This window comes from Electrona antarctica (assembly GCF_951216825.1).
Source record: "Electrona antarctica genome assembly, chromosome: 24".
In the NCBI taxonomy this organism is placed as follows: Eukaryota; Metazoa; Chordata; class Actinopteri; order Myctophiformes; family Myctophidae; genus Electrona; species Electrona antarctica.
Genome location: NC_136803.1, coordinates 13,841,721 through 13,861,703, shown reverse-complemented (window position 1 = coordinate 13,861,703; position 19,983 = coordinate 13,841,721). Strand labels below are relative to the sequence as shown.

Below are 19,983 nucleotides of genomic sequence, written 5' to 3'. Positions count from 1 at the left end.
AGCATTGTGTACATACATACAGATCTCACACACACACACTGTCCTGTACATGCACTCTCTGGGTCACACACATGACTGCATGTATTTGAGCGTTGAAAGATTGAATGCCAGAGAGAGAGAGAGACAGAGAGAGCTTCCATGACATCAGTGACTAGATAATAATGGATGCGCTCAAGCCTAAATTGAACTGAAGCAACGTACTGTATGGATCCATTGGTGTCCCGTTACGCCGGTCGTCAGTGGTGGAAAAAGTACTCAAATTATTGTACTTAAGTAAAAGTATGAATACTGCAATGCAGAAACACTACTTGTGTGTTTCTGCACTGCATAAACACACAAGTAAAAGTCCTGAATTCAAACTGCACTTGAGTAAAAGTACAAAAGTACTGGCTTCAAAATGTCTCTTAGGCCATAACAAAAGGAGGAAGACACACGGCTGTTTAAAAGTGTACACAATTATATAATTATTTACAACATAAATTAACTCAAAAAATGCATCAAACAATAATAGTATGAGGTGTGTTAATCAGTAAGACCAGTAAGTGAGTGGATGTGTGGTAAATGTAGTGTGGGGTGTTGATGTTGAATGGTGCAAATCAACGTGTTGCTGCTCTCATGGAAGGAGAGAGAGTGAATGTGGCCAACTCCCAGCCCTTTATACATAGACATATAAAGGTAGACGCCCCTTTCGGCTCTGGAGCGTATAGTGCTCAAGGGCTCTCAATTCCCGAGATTCCTTGCAAAGCACCGCGGAAGCATGAGTGCGTCACAGAGCGCATGTTCAGGTCTCATAAGTCCCAGAAAAGATGTGCTGTGATTGGCCAGTAGTCACTTGAGTGGCAGCGTGACGTAGCGTGCCTTCCACTCTTCCGGCGTACTTCCTCCCCCAGTGTACAAATGGAACCATTTGTGGAATATCCCTGGAATATCTTTTTAAATGGGGGCCCGCGGGCTAATTAGTGTCAATTTGGGGGTCCTTGACATGAAAAAGTTTGAGAACCACTGGTATGTAGTACAAGTATTACATATAGTATAGTTCAGTAGTCTTGTCTGTGATAAAGAAGGCACGAGGCCGGCAGCCCAGTGGGCCCAGCTAGAGTCTGTTTGCATTACCTTCATGTACTACGGCCCCATGGATGTAGTCACCCACGCAATTGTTTGGACGCATGCATGCATGCGTCCAAACACGGAACACACGGCCATGCGTATACACGCATGCACGTATACATACACGCACATACACTCACGCACGCATGCATGCACAGCACGCACGCACGCACACACACACACACACACACACACACACACACACACACACACACACACACACACACACACACACACACACACACACACACACACACACACACACACACAAACACACTGAGATATTATATTATATATACACGCACTCTCTCTCTCTGTCCTCTCTGTCCTCTCTCTCTCTCTCTCTCTCTCTCTCTCTCTCTCTCTCTCTCTCTCTCTCTCTCTTTCAATTCAATTCAACTAGACCTGTACGTGCCCGTCGGCCACCGGCCTACTTGGGAACCTAATGATATACATTGTCATAGCACCCGTTTTAACTGTCAGTCGGTGTCCCACATGGAGATCTGTGTATGTGCCTGTGTGAAGACTGCAAACTGAAAAGTGTACTTGGCAATCAATTCGGCCCACTGGCAGAGCCTAATTGGTTGAGCCTCAATTGGCTGAGGCAGCTGGAAATTGCACAGGTGAAAGGAGTTGGCCTCATTAGGTCCACTGGCAGAGCCTGGCCCAGGTGAAAGGAGTTTGGCAGAGGCTGCCTGACCAGAGCCTTTTGTGTTGGTTCTGCAGAACCGTGGGTCCGACCGATACCTGGCACTGCACTCCCTCTCTCTCTCAATTCAATTCAATTCAATGGGGCTTTTTTTTAAGAGAAAACATTCACTCACACTCTTTTACATAAACACACGCAAATGCAGTTGCTGTATTCAAATACACACTCCCTCTCTTCCATACAAACCCCTGTCATCTTTTAGAACACCCACACTGTTGTAAAATGGATATTTTAGTTCTTAAATATGGTATAATTGTTTCTCACGTATGGTCCCTGTTGTCTCCGCAGGCCACCGCACGCTATACATCGGCGTCCACGTGCCCTTGGCCAAGAAGTCGCACCGCCGTCACCACGGCCATCACCACGGACACCGACACAGGAAGCGCTCCAAGGAGAGGGACTCTGGAGTGGACGGAGACGGACACGAATCCCCCTCCCACAGTAAGTCCCCCGTGGGCTAAATATCCCCCTCCCACAGTAAGTCCCCCGCGGGGCTTACTGTGCTCACAAGAGCTTGTAGATCGGCTATTTTCAAATGGCCAAAATGTATAGGGCTGTAGAGGACCGTTAATGTATGTTTTGTAATAATAATTAAACTAGTAACTAAAGTTTTCAAATAAATGTAGAGTAAAAGTAGGCCTACAATATTTGCCTCTGCGATAGAAATTGGAAATATTCATAAAGTAGGCTACAAATACATCAAAATTGTGCTTAAGTACAGTACTAAGTTAAATGTACTTGGTTACTTTACACCACTGCCCAGCGGGGCTAAATATGGCGTGTCTTCCCTCTGCAATGCCCCACGTCCCATCGGCCAGTTCATGACTTCATGAACTTTATTGATCCCCCTGAGGGGAAACTCGAGTTTCAGATGAGCTCCCCGCGGCGGTGGAAGCACAGCCTTCCACTGTTGGAGCTCGGACGCAGAGATGCCTTGCTCGAGGGTACGTGGTTGATTAGTGTTCAGAGAAGGGGAGAGTTGACCTCATGCAGTCTGGCAGCGGCAGAGATAAGGAACTGAAGCTGGGGGGACCTGAGGATACACGCCTGCCTCTCTGTGAGTGGTACATGACTAATAACCGTTATGTCGCGTTCGCACGGCCAGACGCAAAGACGAATGGGAGTGTCGTTTGGAGCAGCTGCACGCATCGCTGCGTCTTTGCGCCGTCATGTGGCTGGCTTCCATCGACAATGAATGGTAGACTGTATCTTTGCGTCTGCCCGTGTGAACGCACCATTACATAATGTCATCTTCTTCTTTTTTTCTGTGTACACAAAAGACTGCATGTGCTGAAAAGAAAAGCGCTTTCAAATGTACGTTTTGATTTGTTTGTTGTGAGCGATGTTGTTCTAACTAGGGCTTTAAATTAAGCAACTATTCGACTATTCAACTAGTGAACTAGTAAATCCACTAGTTGACCTTGTTGGTACTAGTTGACTAGTCACTGGTTGATAAGAAGGAAATAAATAAAAATCGCCCTGTTTTTGTAGGCCTCAAGATCAGCTAGATTATAGTTATAGTCACCAATGTATACAGTTTTTAAATGTACAAATATTATTTTAACATAATAGGTAGTTAAACAACTAGTCGACTAGTATAGTAGGCAACTATAGTCACCTAGTAAAATTCACTAGAATTCACTAGTTCTAACATTGTGCCATGTATGCATACATTCTTCTCTGCCTGCAGCAGACACGCCATCCCAGCGGGTGCAGTTCCTCCTGGGGACAGAGGATGGCGACGAGGAGCACATGCCCCACGCCCTGTTCACGGAGCTGGACGAGATCTGCCTCCGGGAGGGAGAGGACGCAGAGTGGAAGGAAACGGCCAGGTACACAGTACACTACACTACCCACAATGCACTCTGTTCACAAAGTATCACAGATCTGCCTCAGGGAGGAAGAGGACGCAGAGTGGAAGGAAACGGCCAGCTACCCACTAGCCTGCGAAGCATTCCTTTTCGGGTTCATGATCATGATGTTGTAGTCACTGATTTGTAGTCATCAGGCAGGAAACCACAACTGGAATAATAACTACCTAAAAGTAATTTTACGGCCTACCCAATAAAATCCTTGATGCGGCGTAGTTTCGCTGATTTCTTAAATACAAAATAAATATAAATGTGAATGTACTTTCCAGAGACTATTTAGCCTCTGTATACCTTTGTGATCCCACAATGAAATTCTATTTCATTGGGTTTAGACGTTTTTCGACTTTTAATTGATTCATAAAAGAGTATACATGTTAATCCGGGCCTGTCTGTGCGTGCTTCTGTTTGCAGGTGGTTGAAGTTCGAGGAGGACGTAGAAGACGGAGGAGAGAGGTGGAGTAAGCCCTACGTGGCAACGCTGTCTCTCCACAGCCTGTTTGAGCTGCGCAGCTGCATCATGAACGGCACCGTGCTGCTGGACATGAGGGCCAACTCCCTGGAGGAGATCGCAGGTACTGCAGTTTATAGAGTTTATAGAGAATAGAGAATGGAAATAGAGTTACAGTAAGAGGTACATAGCAACACCTCAAAGCGCTGGCTCCCAAAACACGGGACTTGACCAATTTTTGGACCCGTCCCATTTTGTTTTTATGTTTATGGGGTCGTCGTGGGTATTATATATCGCTTTATAACAAAAACAAAGCAAAAAATATCATTTCAAAAAATAATAAATGTTTAAGACAGTGAAAATAGCAGATCTACAAGCTCACAAAGCATCACAATGTGACCCGTTGTGAGCTTGTAGAATGTAGATTAATGGTAGGCTAATTCATAATTTCTAGAGAGGCACCAGACACCTGAAAATGTGTGGCAAAGTCCTAAGTGTACAAATGCAACTAAATGGAACCCAATCTGCCTTTGTGGCTGTTAACGTTTAACATTTATTTCCCATCTTTTTCAGACCAATATACGGTCAGTCCACTGACAGCAGAGAGGGACAAATATGTATAAGTCAACATGATTAGCATCGTGACGGACTAGCACTTTACTTTATTTACTTTGTTTATTTAGTCTGGACAATGTACATTAATGAACATCACATTAAAAATGCAGTGTAAATATACCAGATTTAGCAAAAACATGCTAATTTCCATCTGCACAAACATCAGCTGACGTTACGATTTACCCACGTTACCCAACAAGCTCAAAATAAGCAGCTGGGTTGGGAACGGGGGCATACGTGTGCCCATATGTTTCTCATGCTTAGCCCTGTAGCCGTATTCGCGAGGGAGCTAGTGGGTTGTGTTGGGCTCACCCAGGATAACCTGGACTAAGCTGAACTGTTACAGATGGTTCTGGAATACACTAGACTTAAAACACAGTACAATATAACTAGCACATGTGGGGCCCCCGCTGGCCTAATGGTCCAGGCACATGCCACATATAGGCTCTGGCCTGACAGCACGTCACGTATTCGAGTCCCGTTCATGATGACCTTTGCTGTGTATCTCTCCCCCTCTTTCCTGTCTGTCTACACTGTAACTATCAATAAAGGCACAAAAGCCAAAAAAACTAATAATCTTTAAAAAAAACAAGAAATGATCACATAGTGATATTTGTCAGGTGAAAGAAGCGCTGGTTTCTTTATTTAGTAACGACCGCTCCTCTCAACCGGCCGGTCTCAATCATAACATTATGTTACTTAGGCCCAATTCCAATCCACTCTTGCTGACTCAATGAGCCCTCACTGACTTAGGTGCGCGTTCATGTGAAGTCTGCGAGGGCTTGAGGGCTGTCCCATTTGAAATTGGTAAGTCAGTGAGAGCTCAGCCAAAGTTAGCATCGATATTTGGCCAGCATGCCTAAATATGGAGTGATGTCAACAGGCCAGCTCCATATATGGAGCCTGGGCAGGGGCCCTGTCCAGAGCCCGGGCAGAGGCCTGTTGTGGCGGTTCTGGACAACCGTGGGTCCGACCGACTCGACACCGGGCAATGCACTCCATATGGGGCTGTGGAACGTGTGTGTCGACTTTGAAGTGTGTCGGTTCTTGAGTTACCGTAATTTCCGAACTATAAGCCGCTACTTTTTCCCATGATTTGAACCCTGCAGCGGCCTATACAACGGTGCGGCTAATCTATGGATTTTTACAGCTAACGGCCACTAGGGGACCTTCTAAATCTATCTCTATGGCCGGTCCATGTCCCCTCTGCGGCTTATAGTCCATTGCGGCTTGTATATGTATGTACACATTAGTTTTTTTTCCTAAATTTAGCTGGTGCGGCTTATATTCAGGTGCGCTTTATAGTCTGGAAATTACGGTACATGCATTACAGCCATACAGAGAGACGTGGTGCATTTAGATAGTTGGGTAACAAATGTGAGTATACTTGTTCCACCACTGGTCCTCCTCCTTCCAGACATGGTGCTGGACCAACACGAGACGCTTGGCGGCGTGGTGGGCCCCGAGTCCCGCAGGAAGATCCGCGAGGCGCTGCTCAAGCAGCACCACCACCAGAACCAAAAGAAGCTTGCCAACCGCATCCCCATCGTGCGCTCTTTCGCCGACATCGGCAAGAAGCAGTCCGAGCCGCACACCATGGACAACAATGGTGAGTACGGTCCTGCATGCCACGCGCACACGCAGCATGGTGGAAAGTAACTGAGTGCATTTTCAAGTACAGTGTTGAGGTATTTGTAGTTCACTGGAGTATTTCCAGTACTTCTACTCCACTACATATCAGATCCAAATATAGTACATTTACTCCACTACAATTATTAGAAAACATTAGTTACTAGTTACTTTGTAGATTTGGATTACTATTGCAAAACATACATTTACGGTCGCATGTACGGTGTATTCCTCTGCTTTTGGCTTCATGGTGTATAAATATTGTATTATTTGTAATGTGGTAAATCATTTACATCTATTCAAGTTTGTTCAGTTCTCTTATGTCCATTTTTTGAGCGGCTTTTTTGCTGTTGGTTGATCATCTCCTATTTTCTCCTCTCGTTTGTGTTTCTCAATCTCTGTGTTTGTGCGTCTTTGTCTGTGCGTCTGTTTTCCATGTGTATTGTATGTGTTTGTGTCTCTGTGTGCGTGTATTTGTGTATGTGCACGCTTATGTGCAAAAATGCACACATCCAGTCAACTGCATCTTTTATCATAGTGTAAAGATCCCCCGGCCTGAGAAATCATCACCCAGAAAGGTCTTTTCCTGTGTGTGGTGCCCGTCATGCCTGTCTGCCCTCCCGTCACCCACAAGCCCCTCCCAGAATGGTGACATCACGCCCCATGGCCAAACCAAGACCAAACGCCTTAGTTTCCTTCAGGCGGTAGCGCAGGGCTACTCTCCTGTCGAACAGCGAGACGCAGACCAGGAAATCTGGACAGGCAACTAGCCAGGACAATGCTAAATACTAATAGTAGACTAGAGGGGGACAGAGAGTGGAGAGTGTCCTCACAAGGAAAATATTGTTTTTTTAATCCATCTGCTCGGTCTTTGTTCTGTGGACGGTAGAAGGGAGAACAGGATCAGCAGGTCCTAGAAGACTTTCTACGTATGCTCTGATGAAGATCTTGTAGTCACGTGACATGTAGTCTCACGTAGCCAGACGACCGGACATACAGTATCTACCTACTACAATAACGGCCGATAACAAACCTACCCCCACTGCGGATTTGGAGACCAATTATGTCACCGAACCATTATGAAAGATGGTGTGAATGCAAGCCCCAACATTGAATTTAGGTCACCAGACGTTTCGTTATAGGCAAAGAACTCTGATCGTCTGGCAACGCGAGACTATGTGTGTGCGATGTAACCAGACTTTCATTCTGACACGCACGCACACACACACACACACACACACACACACACACACACACACACACACAGACACAGACACAGACACAGACACAGACACACAAACACAGACGCGCACACGCATACCACAGCAAGATTTCACTAATTGGCCCATCTCCACCATTTTGTGAAATCACCTCTGGTGTACAGTTGCTTTGCAGTGAACATGTGCATATTTGGATGCCCGCTGCTCCAGATCAAAGATGCATGTTGCTTTAGTACCTGCAAAGTTTGGATTGGATGAATATTCTTCTAGAGGGATATTCTACTGTAAGAATGTCAATCTGTGTGACCATACCATCCACTCTCTTTTTTCCCCACTCTCTAGCCGTCTGATAGCTAGAACAACCATACCCACGATGCCCTCCAACGGCAGTTCTAAAATGATAACAATCACTAATTACTAATAAATAATAATCGTTATCCCACATCTTGGATAGAACAGGAACCATACTCATTAGTTGGTTGCCTTTATGATCACAAATATATGGTACCATAACTCCCTCACTAATAATGCTGGTCTTTTTGAGCAAGTCACAATGTGTGTATTCATTTATTTAATAATTTGGAGACGGAAACAGTTAATGTCAAAAATGTTGTGTTTTGCTCAAACAGTGCGTTCACATCACAAAATGCCTGGAATTATATCTATAAAAAGGAGCAATCTTTTACTTTATTGATCTTAAAACATAAATACAAGCCATTTGTTGATAGGCTGTACAGGTGGAAGGACATGCCAGAATTTAAACTATGAATTGAAAGTTAAAGATTGCACCTCATTGAGTTAAGTAGAAGTTGATACACTGTCGTCGCCACACAGATTGGGCACAAGGCACCCCAATCTCCATGATCTTTCATCAAATGATCTTGGCTAGCACTACTAGAACAAATCATAGACTAGCAAGCAGCACTTAGAAAGAAAAACGGATACAACATTGATCCTTTTGTTCATTGCTGTAGAACAAAGCTACAGCTTTAGTGACAAATTGTACAATGTTGCACCATTATTTTTTCAGACTCACTATTGTGGTTTTCCACTCTGTAGTAGATCCTTGTGTTACTACTTACTATGGGAGTGCTATGGTCACTCTCTGAGCTGGGTGCATACGTTGGTTAGACATGCTAACAGTCCGACAGGCATTAGTCCGACAATACCGTCGCTCCCGACTTGTGCTGCCGATTACAGCTAACCCGTGCTGTGGGTTAAAACTCACCCGTGGCTCCCGACATGCGCGGCAGGTTTAAACGAACCCGTGGCGGGTTCAAACTATAACCCGTGGCTCCTGACATCCGTGGCAGGTTATAACTAACCCGTGGCAGGTTAAAACTAACCCATGGCTTCCTTTGAGGTTATAGGTTTAGGGTTGGGTTTTTGGGTAGGGTGTCGGACTCATGACTTGTAGGACTGTTAGTACGTCGGACCAAACACATGCACCCGTATGAGCCTGCAGGGTGACATTGACACCATGTTGTTGTTCTCTCCCCCTCAAGGCCAGACGGGGGTCTCCTCTCCTCAGTCCCACACAACCCACAGCGAAGGCAAGGACGTGAGCCGAGAAAACAGCCACGTGGACTTCAGCAAGGTGAGGCCCCGGGACCACCGTGCAGCCTCTGTTTATCCACGCGTGGGCCCCTGATAGAGGCCCCGGGACCACCGTGCAGCCTCTGTTTATCCACGCGTGGGCCCCTGATAGCAGTGCATGGTGGGAAAAGCACTCGCATGTTTTACTGAAGTAAAAGTGTCAATACTGCAATGTAGAACCACTCCGTTTACAACTAAGTAAGAAGTCTGGTATTTAAAATGTACTTGAGTAAAAGTACAAAGGTATTGGTGTCAAAATGTACTTAAAGTACCAAAAGTAGAAAGTACTCATGATGCAGAATGTCCCATTTCAAGTTTTCAAATGTTTAAACATCTTTTGAAAATAGCCGATCTACAAGCTCACAATGTGTCGTGAGCTTGTAGATCGACTATTTTCAAATGGCCAAAATGTACTGTACTGTATATAGGGCTGAAGTGGTTAATGTAGGCTATGTTTTGTAATAATAATAATACAAATCTAAACTACTAGTAACAAAAGTTCTCAAATAATTGTAGTGGAGCAAAAGTACAATATTTGCCTCTGAGATGTAGTGGAGTAGAAGTAAAAGTACTGGAAATCGGAAATACCTGAGTAAAGTACAAATACCTAAGCACAGTACTTAAGTAAATTACTAGTACTTAGTTACTTTACATCCCTGCCTGTTTATCCATGGGCCCCTGATAGCCGGACACACGAGCAGTGACGTGTATTTAAAGAAGATACGGTTACGTTATGTTCAAGATGATCGCCGCGGAGATTTCTGTCCTGGGAAAATGTTAGCCGTGTCGACTCGAGTTGTTGTTCTGCTGCGCTTGCTTGCACTGTCTCATGGGCACCTCTTTGCATAATGTATGTCGCTCTTTAAATTATTTACACTTTATATTATTTATTCACCTTTACATTATATATTTACCACTCATCTGTTGTGTTGTAGCTCTATAAAGGTCAAATATAAGCACTTTACAGACTGTGCTGAATGCTCATTTTAGGTGTCACTCACCGAAAATACCCAAAGTTTTACAATTACAATAGTCTGGTTGCCCTGTTAGTTAATTAACAAAACAGTCTGGACAGTCGGTCCTAAAGTTCGGATTTGAGAAACAAATCGTGTTTGACTTTAGCCAATTTTCTTCAGAAATCATAGCATCATGAAATAGTGTAACATCGTCTGCCCTTCTTATATAAAAATTGGCTACTGAGAGCGCCAGCCGTAATTTGAGCTAGACATATTCGTGTACACTGAACTGCATTAACACTTCGTCCAAATGGCCGTGAGGTGACGAATAGTCCCCGGATGATGGAGCGTCGATGCTGAAAGCCGGTATATGTCTCTCTGTCTGTCAGATCGACCTCCACTTCATGAAGAAGATCCCTCCGGGCGCAGAGGCGTCCAATGTCCTGGTGGGGGAGCTAGAGTTCCTGGAGCGCCCCGTGGTGGCCTTTGTACGCCTGTCACCCGCCGTGCTGCTCAACGGCCTGGCAGAGGTTCCCATCACTACCAGGTCAGAGGTCATGCACACAACACTTTAGCTGAATTCCAATACCCCAAATCTCGGCCACTCGCTCACTCCAGCATGGCGGTGGAGTTTAGGGATAAGGGGTAATTAAGGCACTGAGGAAAACAGGGCCACTTATGGGTGCGCTACAGTCATAGAGTAATAAAAGGATAGAGACCGAACCGGAGCGTTAGCAATTCCACATTTCGCCAGTAGGTAGTGGCAGCTTCAACGTTGGATAGCCTTACTGGGGGCTTGGCTACAGTAGGTGACATTTCCTCCCATACCCTCTATACTAGGGGAGCGATGGACTCCAACCCTCCCTCTCCTCCTCTGTTGCCTGCAGGTTTTTGTTCATCCTTCTCGGCCCCCTGGGAAAAGGGCCACAGTACCACGAGATCGGCCGCTCCATCGCCACCCTGATGACGGACGAGGTAAGCTGGCCTCACTCACAGTTTGATTCATCCAGAAGTTAAACAGAGGAAGCATGAATGTATCTTTCCTGCCCAAATTAATTTAAGGTTAGTCTTTAATGAATAAACATACAGTACATTTTTTAAGTCTATACTGCAGGGCCACTATATTTCCACACTCACTCCTGAGGGCCACGTTGCATATTCTTGTCTTAGCAAAAATAGCCGAAGCACAAACCGCTTCCCACTGTGGCGCGTCTTGAGCCCGTAGATCGTCTATTTTTGCTATATTTTAATTGAAACCCTGAATAATGTTTTGCTATTTTTTGAATTGGAATCCTGAAAAGTAACATTTGTATTTAATTTCAAATGCTTTCAGTTATAGTTATATTAACTTTATGAACCAATTACAAATACATAGGACATAAAAAAGACAATAATATTTTAATACTAGTAATTAGCTGAAATCAATAATATATCAACGTTCGGATATTATAACCTACGGGCCACATTTAGTGATGGTGGGGGCCGCATGTGGCCCCCGGGCCGCCAGTTGCCCATGTATGTTCTATGTTCTATGCTGGTACCCCCACTCACATTTATCAGCCAGGTTTAAAACGAACAGCTTTTGGCGACTGCAGTGGCTAAGCCATTTTGCACAAAGATCATGTTCTCCTAGTGAGCGTGAAGAGTCTTGGTCTTCTGTCTCTCTCCATAAAGCATACAATGTTTATGACTGTACTAAATGTTGATGCACAATGTGGGAGTTGCTCTAGCTGGACAGAATAACAGCTACCTGTATGACGTGTTGGATTGAGAACACAGAGAGCACAAGTTATAATATTTCTGAGTGAAGAAAAGAAGGTAAAATAAATGCCTCTACCGTATAGGCAGATTTAGATATGGATTTCTTTAGCAATGGTCTGGAAAATGAGTCGTGATTCAAATGTAATTTGTGACCACCTCCATAAGGCCAAGGAACTACAGCTGTAAACGTTCCTTGCTTCAAAATGTCGATTATAGTACACACTGGAAATATGGCATTTTGGAAACTCTTCAGGTAGATGATATGTTATTTCATTTTTTCACAGGTTTTCCATGATGTGGCATACAAGGCCAAGGACAGAAATGACCTGGTGGCTGGTATAGATGAGTTCCTAGACCAGGTGACAGTCCTGCCGCCTGGCGAGTGGGACCCTTCTATTAGGATAGAGCCGCCCAAAAATGTACCCTCTCAGGTAAAGATCTACCACTCTCCCTGCATGTGTAGAAAGCCCTCAGTGTTTACCTTACCGTTGTCACATTAGTTGGACATTTGGCCTAAACGGGCAAACATTTGACAGAAATAGCCAATCTACAAGCTCACAACCCTTCATGTTGTGGCGCCCTCATGTTGTGAGCCTGTCCATTGGCTATTTTTGCCGAAAATATTTGGTGTAGAGGGAAAAGAGAAAATACTTATGCCATGGTTCTCAACCTTTTCAGGCCATGATCCCCACAAAATAATCATATTTGATCGGGGGACCCCCAAAGTAATCATATTTGAACTGGGGATCCCCCATAATAATCATATTTAAACTGGGGACCCCCCACCCAGACAAGCACTTGCATTAATTGACAATTTGGCCAATGTTTGACCGGTTTTCATAGCATAGTTTGTTGATGGTCTTTTCCTTTTTGAGCCTTTGAGGTATTATACAAGTCTTAAAAGTTCTTATTATCACGTCACTGTCATCACATTATGAATGGTCAGCAGCATTGTCAGCAATATATATTCACATACATGTAATCCACGTAACTCGGAAACCGACACACGTGACGTGTTCACACCACCACAGGGAGTGCAGTGCGGTTGTCGGATCGCCGGTTGTCCAGAACCAGCACAAAAGCCTCTGACCAGGCTCCGGACACTGCGGACAGGGCCCAAATCCAGATCACCCCTATATGGAGCTGGCCTGTTCTGACATCACAATAATGTTCTGACATCACAATGATGTTCTGACATCACAATGATGCGCAACCTTGACCTTTATTAGCCAATTGATCACACCTGATCACCCCCCCAACGGGCACTGTTCTAGTTAATTAAATTTGCTTTTCCTGATTTATTCCTTTAGACAAGAGGGTGTAGAGAGACGGAATTAAACAGCAATCCAATCCAGTCAGCTACCGGCGCACCACAACCACTTTAGAAACAATAATCATAGACTCAGTATGTGATATTGCTTTCTTTCGCCCTAATGTGCTTCTGATTCATCTTGTTTAGAAATAGTCCAAAGTGCTTCTCTAATCTCAGACAGATTGCATTTCGTGCTTTGATGGCGTTCCCCAGGGGCCTGTGCTCAATTCTTTTCCAAAACCATTTGTTTGTTTTTCCTCCATCATTAGTTATTTTTGGTCATGCTGATTTCTCATCGGATGAACGATCGTCAATTCTTTTTATTTTAACAGTCTTCTGGTCGTTGTAGGACAATGGCAGTGGTGGAAAGTAACTAAGTAAATGTACTTAAGTACTGTACTTAAGTACAATTATGAGGTACTTTACTTGAGTATTTCTGATTTCCAACACTTTTACTTCTACTTCACCACATTTCAGAGGAAAATATTGTACTTTTACTCCACTACAATTATTTGAAAACTTTAGTTAGGCTACTACTAGTTACTTTGTAGATTTTCATTATTATTACAAAACAGTAACCACTTCAGCGCTATATACATTCCAGCCATACATTGTAGCCAATCTACAAGTTCACATTGCGACTCATTGTGAGCTTGTAGCTACAGTAGATCTACTATTTAAAACATATTTGTAGACATTTTAAAACTTGAAATGAGACATTCTACCCAATGAGTACTTTCTACTGTTGGTACTTTCCAGACTTTTACTTGTAACGGACTCGGAGTAGTTCTACATTGCAGTATTGATACTTTTACTTAAGAAAAAAGAAAAAAACGTTTTCCACCACTGCCCCAAACCCGACTGACGTACAGTGATCTCAACCACACAGGAAAAGAGGAAGCTCCCTCCCGTCCCCAACGGTGTGACGGATCTCGGAGAGGCAGAGGACCATGGCGGTCATGGAGGTCCAGAGTTGCAGCGCACAGGGAGGTGAGAGAGAGTGTGTGTGTGTGTGTGTGTGTGTGTGTGTGTGTGTGTGTGTTTGATTGATTGATTGAAATATTTATTAACCAAATATTTATTAACAGTTTGCAGAATTACAGTACATTTCGAGCACAAACTCAATACAAAGGCTGTTAACTGTGAGTGGACGACCCAATTAAGCATTACACTTGTTTCCAACAGGGTCCACCATGTTCAATTCATCAAAACATTTAGAGACGTACAAATAGACACTTCTATATAGACAAAGAACAGAACAGGAATTCATCATAATGGAGGTAAAAAGGGAAAATAAACGTGTGAGGGAAAAAGGGGGGGGGGGGGGGGGGATTCAGATTTTACGGGGGCCAGTTTCGAATTGCAGCCATCCGTAGGTGCCCTTTGAGAGCGGTTTTGAAGGAGTCAAGGGATTCACATGTCTTAATGACTGTTGGTAGGGTGTTCCACATTTTCGTGGCATAGGAGCGAAAAGAATTTAGTCCCTTGTTTGTGCCGAATCTGGGTTGTACATGGTTCGTTGCACTCCCTCTGGTGTTGTGGGTGTGGACTTCGTTAACATTAAGGAAGTATCTAGACAGGTGTGTGTGTGTAAATCCCAGATATTATTATTATTATCATTATTAATTTATTATAAAAGAACAGCAGAAGACGGAAGAGAGGCAAAGAGAGGAAGAGCGAGACAAAGTGAGAGAGACAGGATAGAAAGCAGGGGGGAAGAATCAGCAGGGGAGAAAGAAAAGTGTGGAAGTGGATTTGACTGCATACATGTAAGAATCAGCAGGGGAGAAAGAAAAGTGTGGAAGTGGATTTGACTGCATACATGTAAGAATCAGCAGGGGAGAAAGAAAAGTGTGGAAGTGGATTTGACTGCATACATGTAAGAATCAGCAGGGGAGAAAGAAAAGTGTGGAAGTGGATTTGACTGCATACATGTAAGAATCAGCAGGGAGAAAGAAAAGTGTGGAAGTGGATTTGACTGCATACATGTAAGAATCAGCAGGGGAGAAAGAAAAGTGTGGAAGTGGATTTGACTGCATACATGTAAGAATCAGCAGGGGAGAAAGAAAAGTGTGGAAGTGGATTTGACTGCATACATGTAAGAATCAGCAGGGGAGAAAGAAAAGTGTGGAAGTGGATTTGACTGCATACATGTAAGAATCAGCAGGGAGAAAGAAAAGTGTGGAAGTGGATTTGACTGCATACATGTAAGAATCAGCAGGGGAGAAAGAAAAGTGTGGAAGTGGATTTGACTGCATACATGTAAGAATCAGCAGGGAGAAAGAAAAGTGTGGAAGTGGATTTGACTGCATACATGTAAGAATCAGCAGGGAGAAAGAAAAGTGTGGAAGTGGATTTGACTGCATACATGTAAGCCAGGGGTGGGCAACTGGCGGCCCGGGGGCCACATGCGGCACTTAATGCGGCCCTCAGGTTAATGTCAGAATACTGATATAATATTGGTTTCAGCTGTTTACAATTCCACAACATGCAAACATGACCCGCTTTAATTACTTCAGTCTAAATTAGTAGCTCAATGCTTCAACACTCGTATAATTAAAGGCATTTGAAATTACATAAAAATGTTAATTTTCAGGATTCCAATTCAAAAATAGCAAAAAATAATGCAAGAGCTGCGACGCGTTTTGAGCTTGTAGATCGGCTATTTTTGCTACGACTAATATATGGCCCTCTGGAGTGAGTGTGGAAATATAGTGGCCCTCTCCATCGTCAAAGTTGCCCACCCCTGATGTAAGCTCTCCTGTTGGTAGACTGATAAGACCCTGAGCTGTCTCATGCATGGGTTTACGACCATGTTAGTCGCCTCTCTGTTCCCAAACTACAGTATGAATTCACATTCTTTTAAGAAGCAGACAGCCTTGGCTGGCCTTAATAGCATTTTTTCCACACGTCACACCCTGTTCATTAGCAATTTAGACTCATCCATGCGCGCTATCCCACATAAATCCAAAAATTCTTCACTATTACCCTTTGCTTTTGTCGAAAACGCTATAAACGTGTGGCCCTTCCACAGCTACAGTAGTATTTGAATGCCATAACCCTCAACCAGTCAAATCCATATATTTCCAGCAGACTATACTTGCTCCCCTCCCCGCATTTGGCAGACACTATTAATCCAGAGCGATTTACAGTAAGCAGGAACAAAAGACATGGTAATACATCAAATACATAAAAATAGTCATCGTGAATCATACGTATGCGTCGTCGGGGCAATTTCAAGTGCTATGGCAAGTGCTACGGGCTAAGATGGAGTCTGAAGAGGTGGGTTTCTTTTTTTTGTGATCAAGTTTTTATTTTATTTTTTGTTAAAAGAAAAGGGGCTTCCCCCCCCCCCAACCCCCCACCCCACAGGTTGAACAGCAAAACAGATACAAAATTACAATACATCAAAAACAATCATAATAATAATAATAAATAAAGAGTAATAAATGAATAAATGAAGAGGTGGGTTTTCATACTACAGCGGAAGATTGGGAGTGAGTCTGCACTGGTTCTGATTGCAATGTGCAGTGCATTCCATAGTTTTGGAGCCAGAAGGGAGAGGAGTTTGGGACGTGTGGAGCGTTGTGTCCCGGTGTTTTTAGTGAAGGTACCTCCAGCTTCCCACAACGTTCTGATATGGCCACTTTGGCCAGAGTAGGGACGGCAGGTTTGATGTGGTTAACGGGCAAGTTAGGCGGACCCGCTGCGAGGTATATGATATGAATTACACAATGCGGTGGTTCGGGGTTTACAAGTAACTTAATTAAAGCTCTGCACAGTCATTGCTTTTATTGAGCTAATTTTGCAGTAATGAAGTGAAGTTCAATTTTCCCAGCCGCGGCACGCATTATCTCCCATGCCATATTTGTTTATGGTATTTCATCATTTCCATCTGACCATCCACTGTTTGGTAATAGTGTGGCCATCCACTGTTTGGTAATAGTGTGGCCATCCACTGTTTGGTAATATTGTGGCAAATTGCCTACCATGCGAAAGAAATTGCGCATTTTGCATCTGTTGTCATTATTTAACCATTACAGATCTACAGATCTGAGCTTGTGAAAATAATGTATAATTATTTTGTGATTAGTGGTCAATAATTTCATTTAATTTAATTTCAAGTTTCAACCATTATTTAATTCTCTGAAAACACATCGAGGGCTGAGACCCTCTTTTCCAGTGGTGCCAACAGGATCTGAGAGTCTGACAATAGCACAATATAAATATAAAATAAATAAATTGCAGGATCACATGATTCATCAACATCAATTAAAACAGGTGCAATTTAGATTGACCAAAGTTGCTTTCTATTCCTGAATAGTTACCATGCGATAATGGAAGCCATTGTTCTCACGATAATACAAATCTAAATATAAAAAAAAAATCTTGTTAAAACAAATCTAAATATTAAATAAAAAATCTGCCTAACGATGATGTCACTGGAAATGCCCACAGCCCTCCCTAGTTATTTATTATTATTATTAGACAGTATAATTTATCCATAATATGACATAATAATCATCATCGTCCTATACATGTTGTACATTGTCCTCGACAACACAGCAATCATATTATTTTAAAATGGACTGTTAGTCCCCTTTAATGTTGCAATATTTTAGTCTTGATCATTTTCATCATCATCATCATCACGTGGTTCCAGAGTTAACCCATTTAGGCCTGAGATCAGATTCTAAAAATGTCTTCTACATCCTGACAGTTTTCTGAAAAAGCAATTTTTCTATGTCAGTCGTTCTTTGATTTTTCAAAAATAGCAGACCTACAAGCTCGTAGCGCGCCACTCGGTGGCGCGCTATGAGCTTGTAGATCTGCTATTTTTAAACAGCTAAAGCATAACATAATGCAAACACCAAAAGGGATTCCCGCCCAAAATGGGTTAAGGTGGTTGCACACTGGACGCGTTTTTCGGAAAACGTTGCTAAAAATCCAAAAAACGCGCTCTGTCTGCAGGGACCTTTACATTGACCTCACATGATAATATCTTCAGAGGGAGAGTTTGACCAGTCCAAATGTATGGATAGAGTGTGTCAGTGAAAGTGTGTGTGAAGGTGTGTATGCGTGCGTTGGTATCAGGATCAGAGAATGACAGCTTTCCTCTGTTCCAGTCCAGCTGGACTCTGATCCTCTGAGGTGTCTGATTCAATGGCAGATCAGTGGATGACCCCGGTGGCCTGGAGGAATGTGCTGTGTATTTACCTTCATAGAAGTCAATTCCACAGACTGGACCCCCTATGGATCCCTTGCTCTGATAAGACTCTGATATCACACCCAGTCCCCATTCTGAATTGTCTCCGACCTCAACATCCCAGCTGTGAGTCCCTGAGTTAAAGCCCTCAGAACCCAGGACAATCTCTGGCTTCTCAGGAAGCTGTTGTCGTCTCGATCCACGTCTCACACTGGTCAGATCATCAGACAGGATGAGACGTGGATGGGCAGTGTTGGGGTCCAGAATGACAGGAGTGTAGGAGACAATGTCCTTCATCTTGTTCCAGACTCTGAAGGTCAGGTTGCCCAGGTGTTTGGACACGTCTATCAGTGCTCCCGAGACCGGCAGTGGTTCTGGCCACAGCCGGACCACTCTTCCCATCGTGGTCTTGTAGTTCTGCAGGAATGAGATGTGTTCTGCTTTCAGCTGCTCCTCTGTGGCTTTGATTGTGTGTGAAAGGGTTGCTATGTCTCTGTTCAGACCCTCAATCTTCTCCTTCATCATCTGACTCTTCTGCTCCTCTTCCTCCCTCAGTTCAGCAATCCTGTTCTTCTCTTCATCTTGTAGAAACTGATGCATCTTCTTAAACTGTTCCTCCATCTGTGTCTCTGTGTGCCGGGCCCGGACCTTCATGTGTTGTGCTGTTTGGTCACAGTTTGTTTTCACTTTATTAAAGACTTCCAGTTTCTTCCGTAAAGGCTTCAGTGATTTCTGGATTTCCTCCTTGTGATCCAGAGCGGCTTCATCGATGGGTCTGAAGCGGTGGTCGGTGTGTTTTTTAGAATCTCGACACACAACACACACTGGCTGTTGACATTCCAGACAGAACAGTTTGAGTTTCTCAGCATGCAGACGGCAGAGACCCTCAACCTCAGACCCTGGTGAAGCTCTCTGCTGTCTCTCCTGTATGAAGGTCTCACACAGGTTCTTCAGAGCCAGGTTTCTGGGTGGATCCACTGAATGACTCTCCTTACAAACCGGACACTCCTTTATTACCTTCCTTCTCCACCAGTCCTGCAGACAGTCTTTGCAGAAGCTGTGGCTACACGACAGGATAACAGGATCTTTAAAGACGTCGTGACACACGGGACAGGAAAAATCCTCTTCTGAGAGAGACGACTTGGATGCCATTTTATCCCTGAGTGAAGCAACGAACACAGGAAATCAGCCAGTCAGTGGTGGTAACGGTCCCTCTTCTCGAATGTTCCCTGCAGTTTACCTTCACTTTGAATGGTGGTTGTTGTTGTTCCAGTGGTCTGGGTCAGTACTCAGTATTCCCTCCTGTAGCTGTGGATGAAAAGACAGTCTGTCCACTCGCACTTAGAAGTTGTGTTTGATCTGAAGGTGAATTAATCTTATCGTTTGTCTCTCTGTGTGTCGACAGTGAGGAGTGTGCTGTAAGTTTCTGTTTCCTGCTCTCAAGTAGGAGTGACATACCACGGAAGTGTTGCAATGTTCACTCTCACGCACGTGCACACACACACACACACGCACGCACCCATGTGCGTGTGCGCATGCACGCACTCACACGC

General features: G+C 43.9%; 2 protein-coding genes across 8 annotated transcripts in view; one reads left to right on the top strand and one right to left on the bottom strand.

Annotated features, from left to right (window-relative positions):
* LOC306917491 (sodium-driven chloride bicarbonate exchanger-like) overlaps positions 1-19,983 on the top strand; it is an 89,311-nt gene that overhangs the window by 43,193 nt on the left and 26,135 nt on the right. For 6 of the 7 annotated variants that reach the window (XM_079495749.1, XM_079495751.1, XM_079495746.1 and 3 more), the window contains exons 4-12: positions 2,105-2,257; positions 3,507-3,648; positions 4,099-4,259; positions 6,168-6,359; positions 9,105-9,196; positions 10,541-10,698; positions 11,039-11,126; positions 12,197-12,343; positions 14,114-14,214. In XM_079495749.1, the coding sequence (XP_079351875.1) occupies positions 2,105-2,257; positions 3,507-3,648; positions 4,099-4,259; positions 6,168-6,359; positions 9,105-9,196; positions 10,541-10,698; positions 11,039-11,126; positions 12,197-12,343; positions 14,114-14,214 (1,234 nt within the window). Of the gene's footprint in view, positions 1-2,104; positions 2,258-2,286; positions 2,294-3,506; positions 3,649-4,098; positions 4,260-6,167; positions 6,360-9,104; positions 9,197-10,540; positions 10,699-11,038; positions 11,127-12,196; positions 12,344-14,113; positions 14,215-19,983 lie in introns of those variants that run through there. The other variant, XM_079495750.1, reaches the window with a different exon arrangement.
* LOC306917123 (E3 ubiquitin-protein ligase TRIM35-like) lies at positions 18,164-19,646 on the bottom strand (the record flags this gene model as incomplete). Its single annotated transcript, XM_079495256.1, has 1 exon — positions 18,164-19,646. The coding sequence occupies exon 1, from the start codon at positions 19,580-19,582 to the stop codon at positions 18,164-18,166; it is 1,419 nt and encodes a 472-aa protein (XP_079351382.1). The 5' UTR covers positions 19,583-19,646.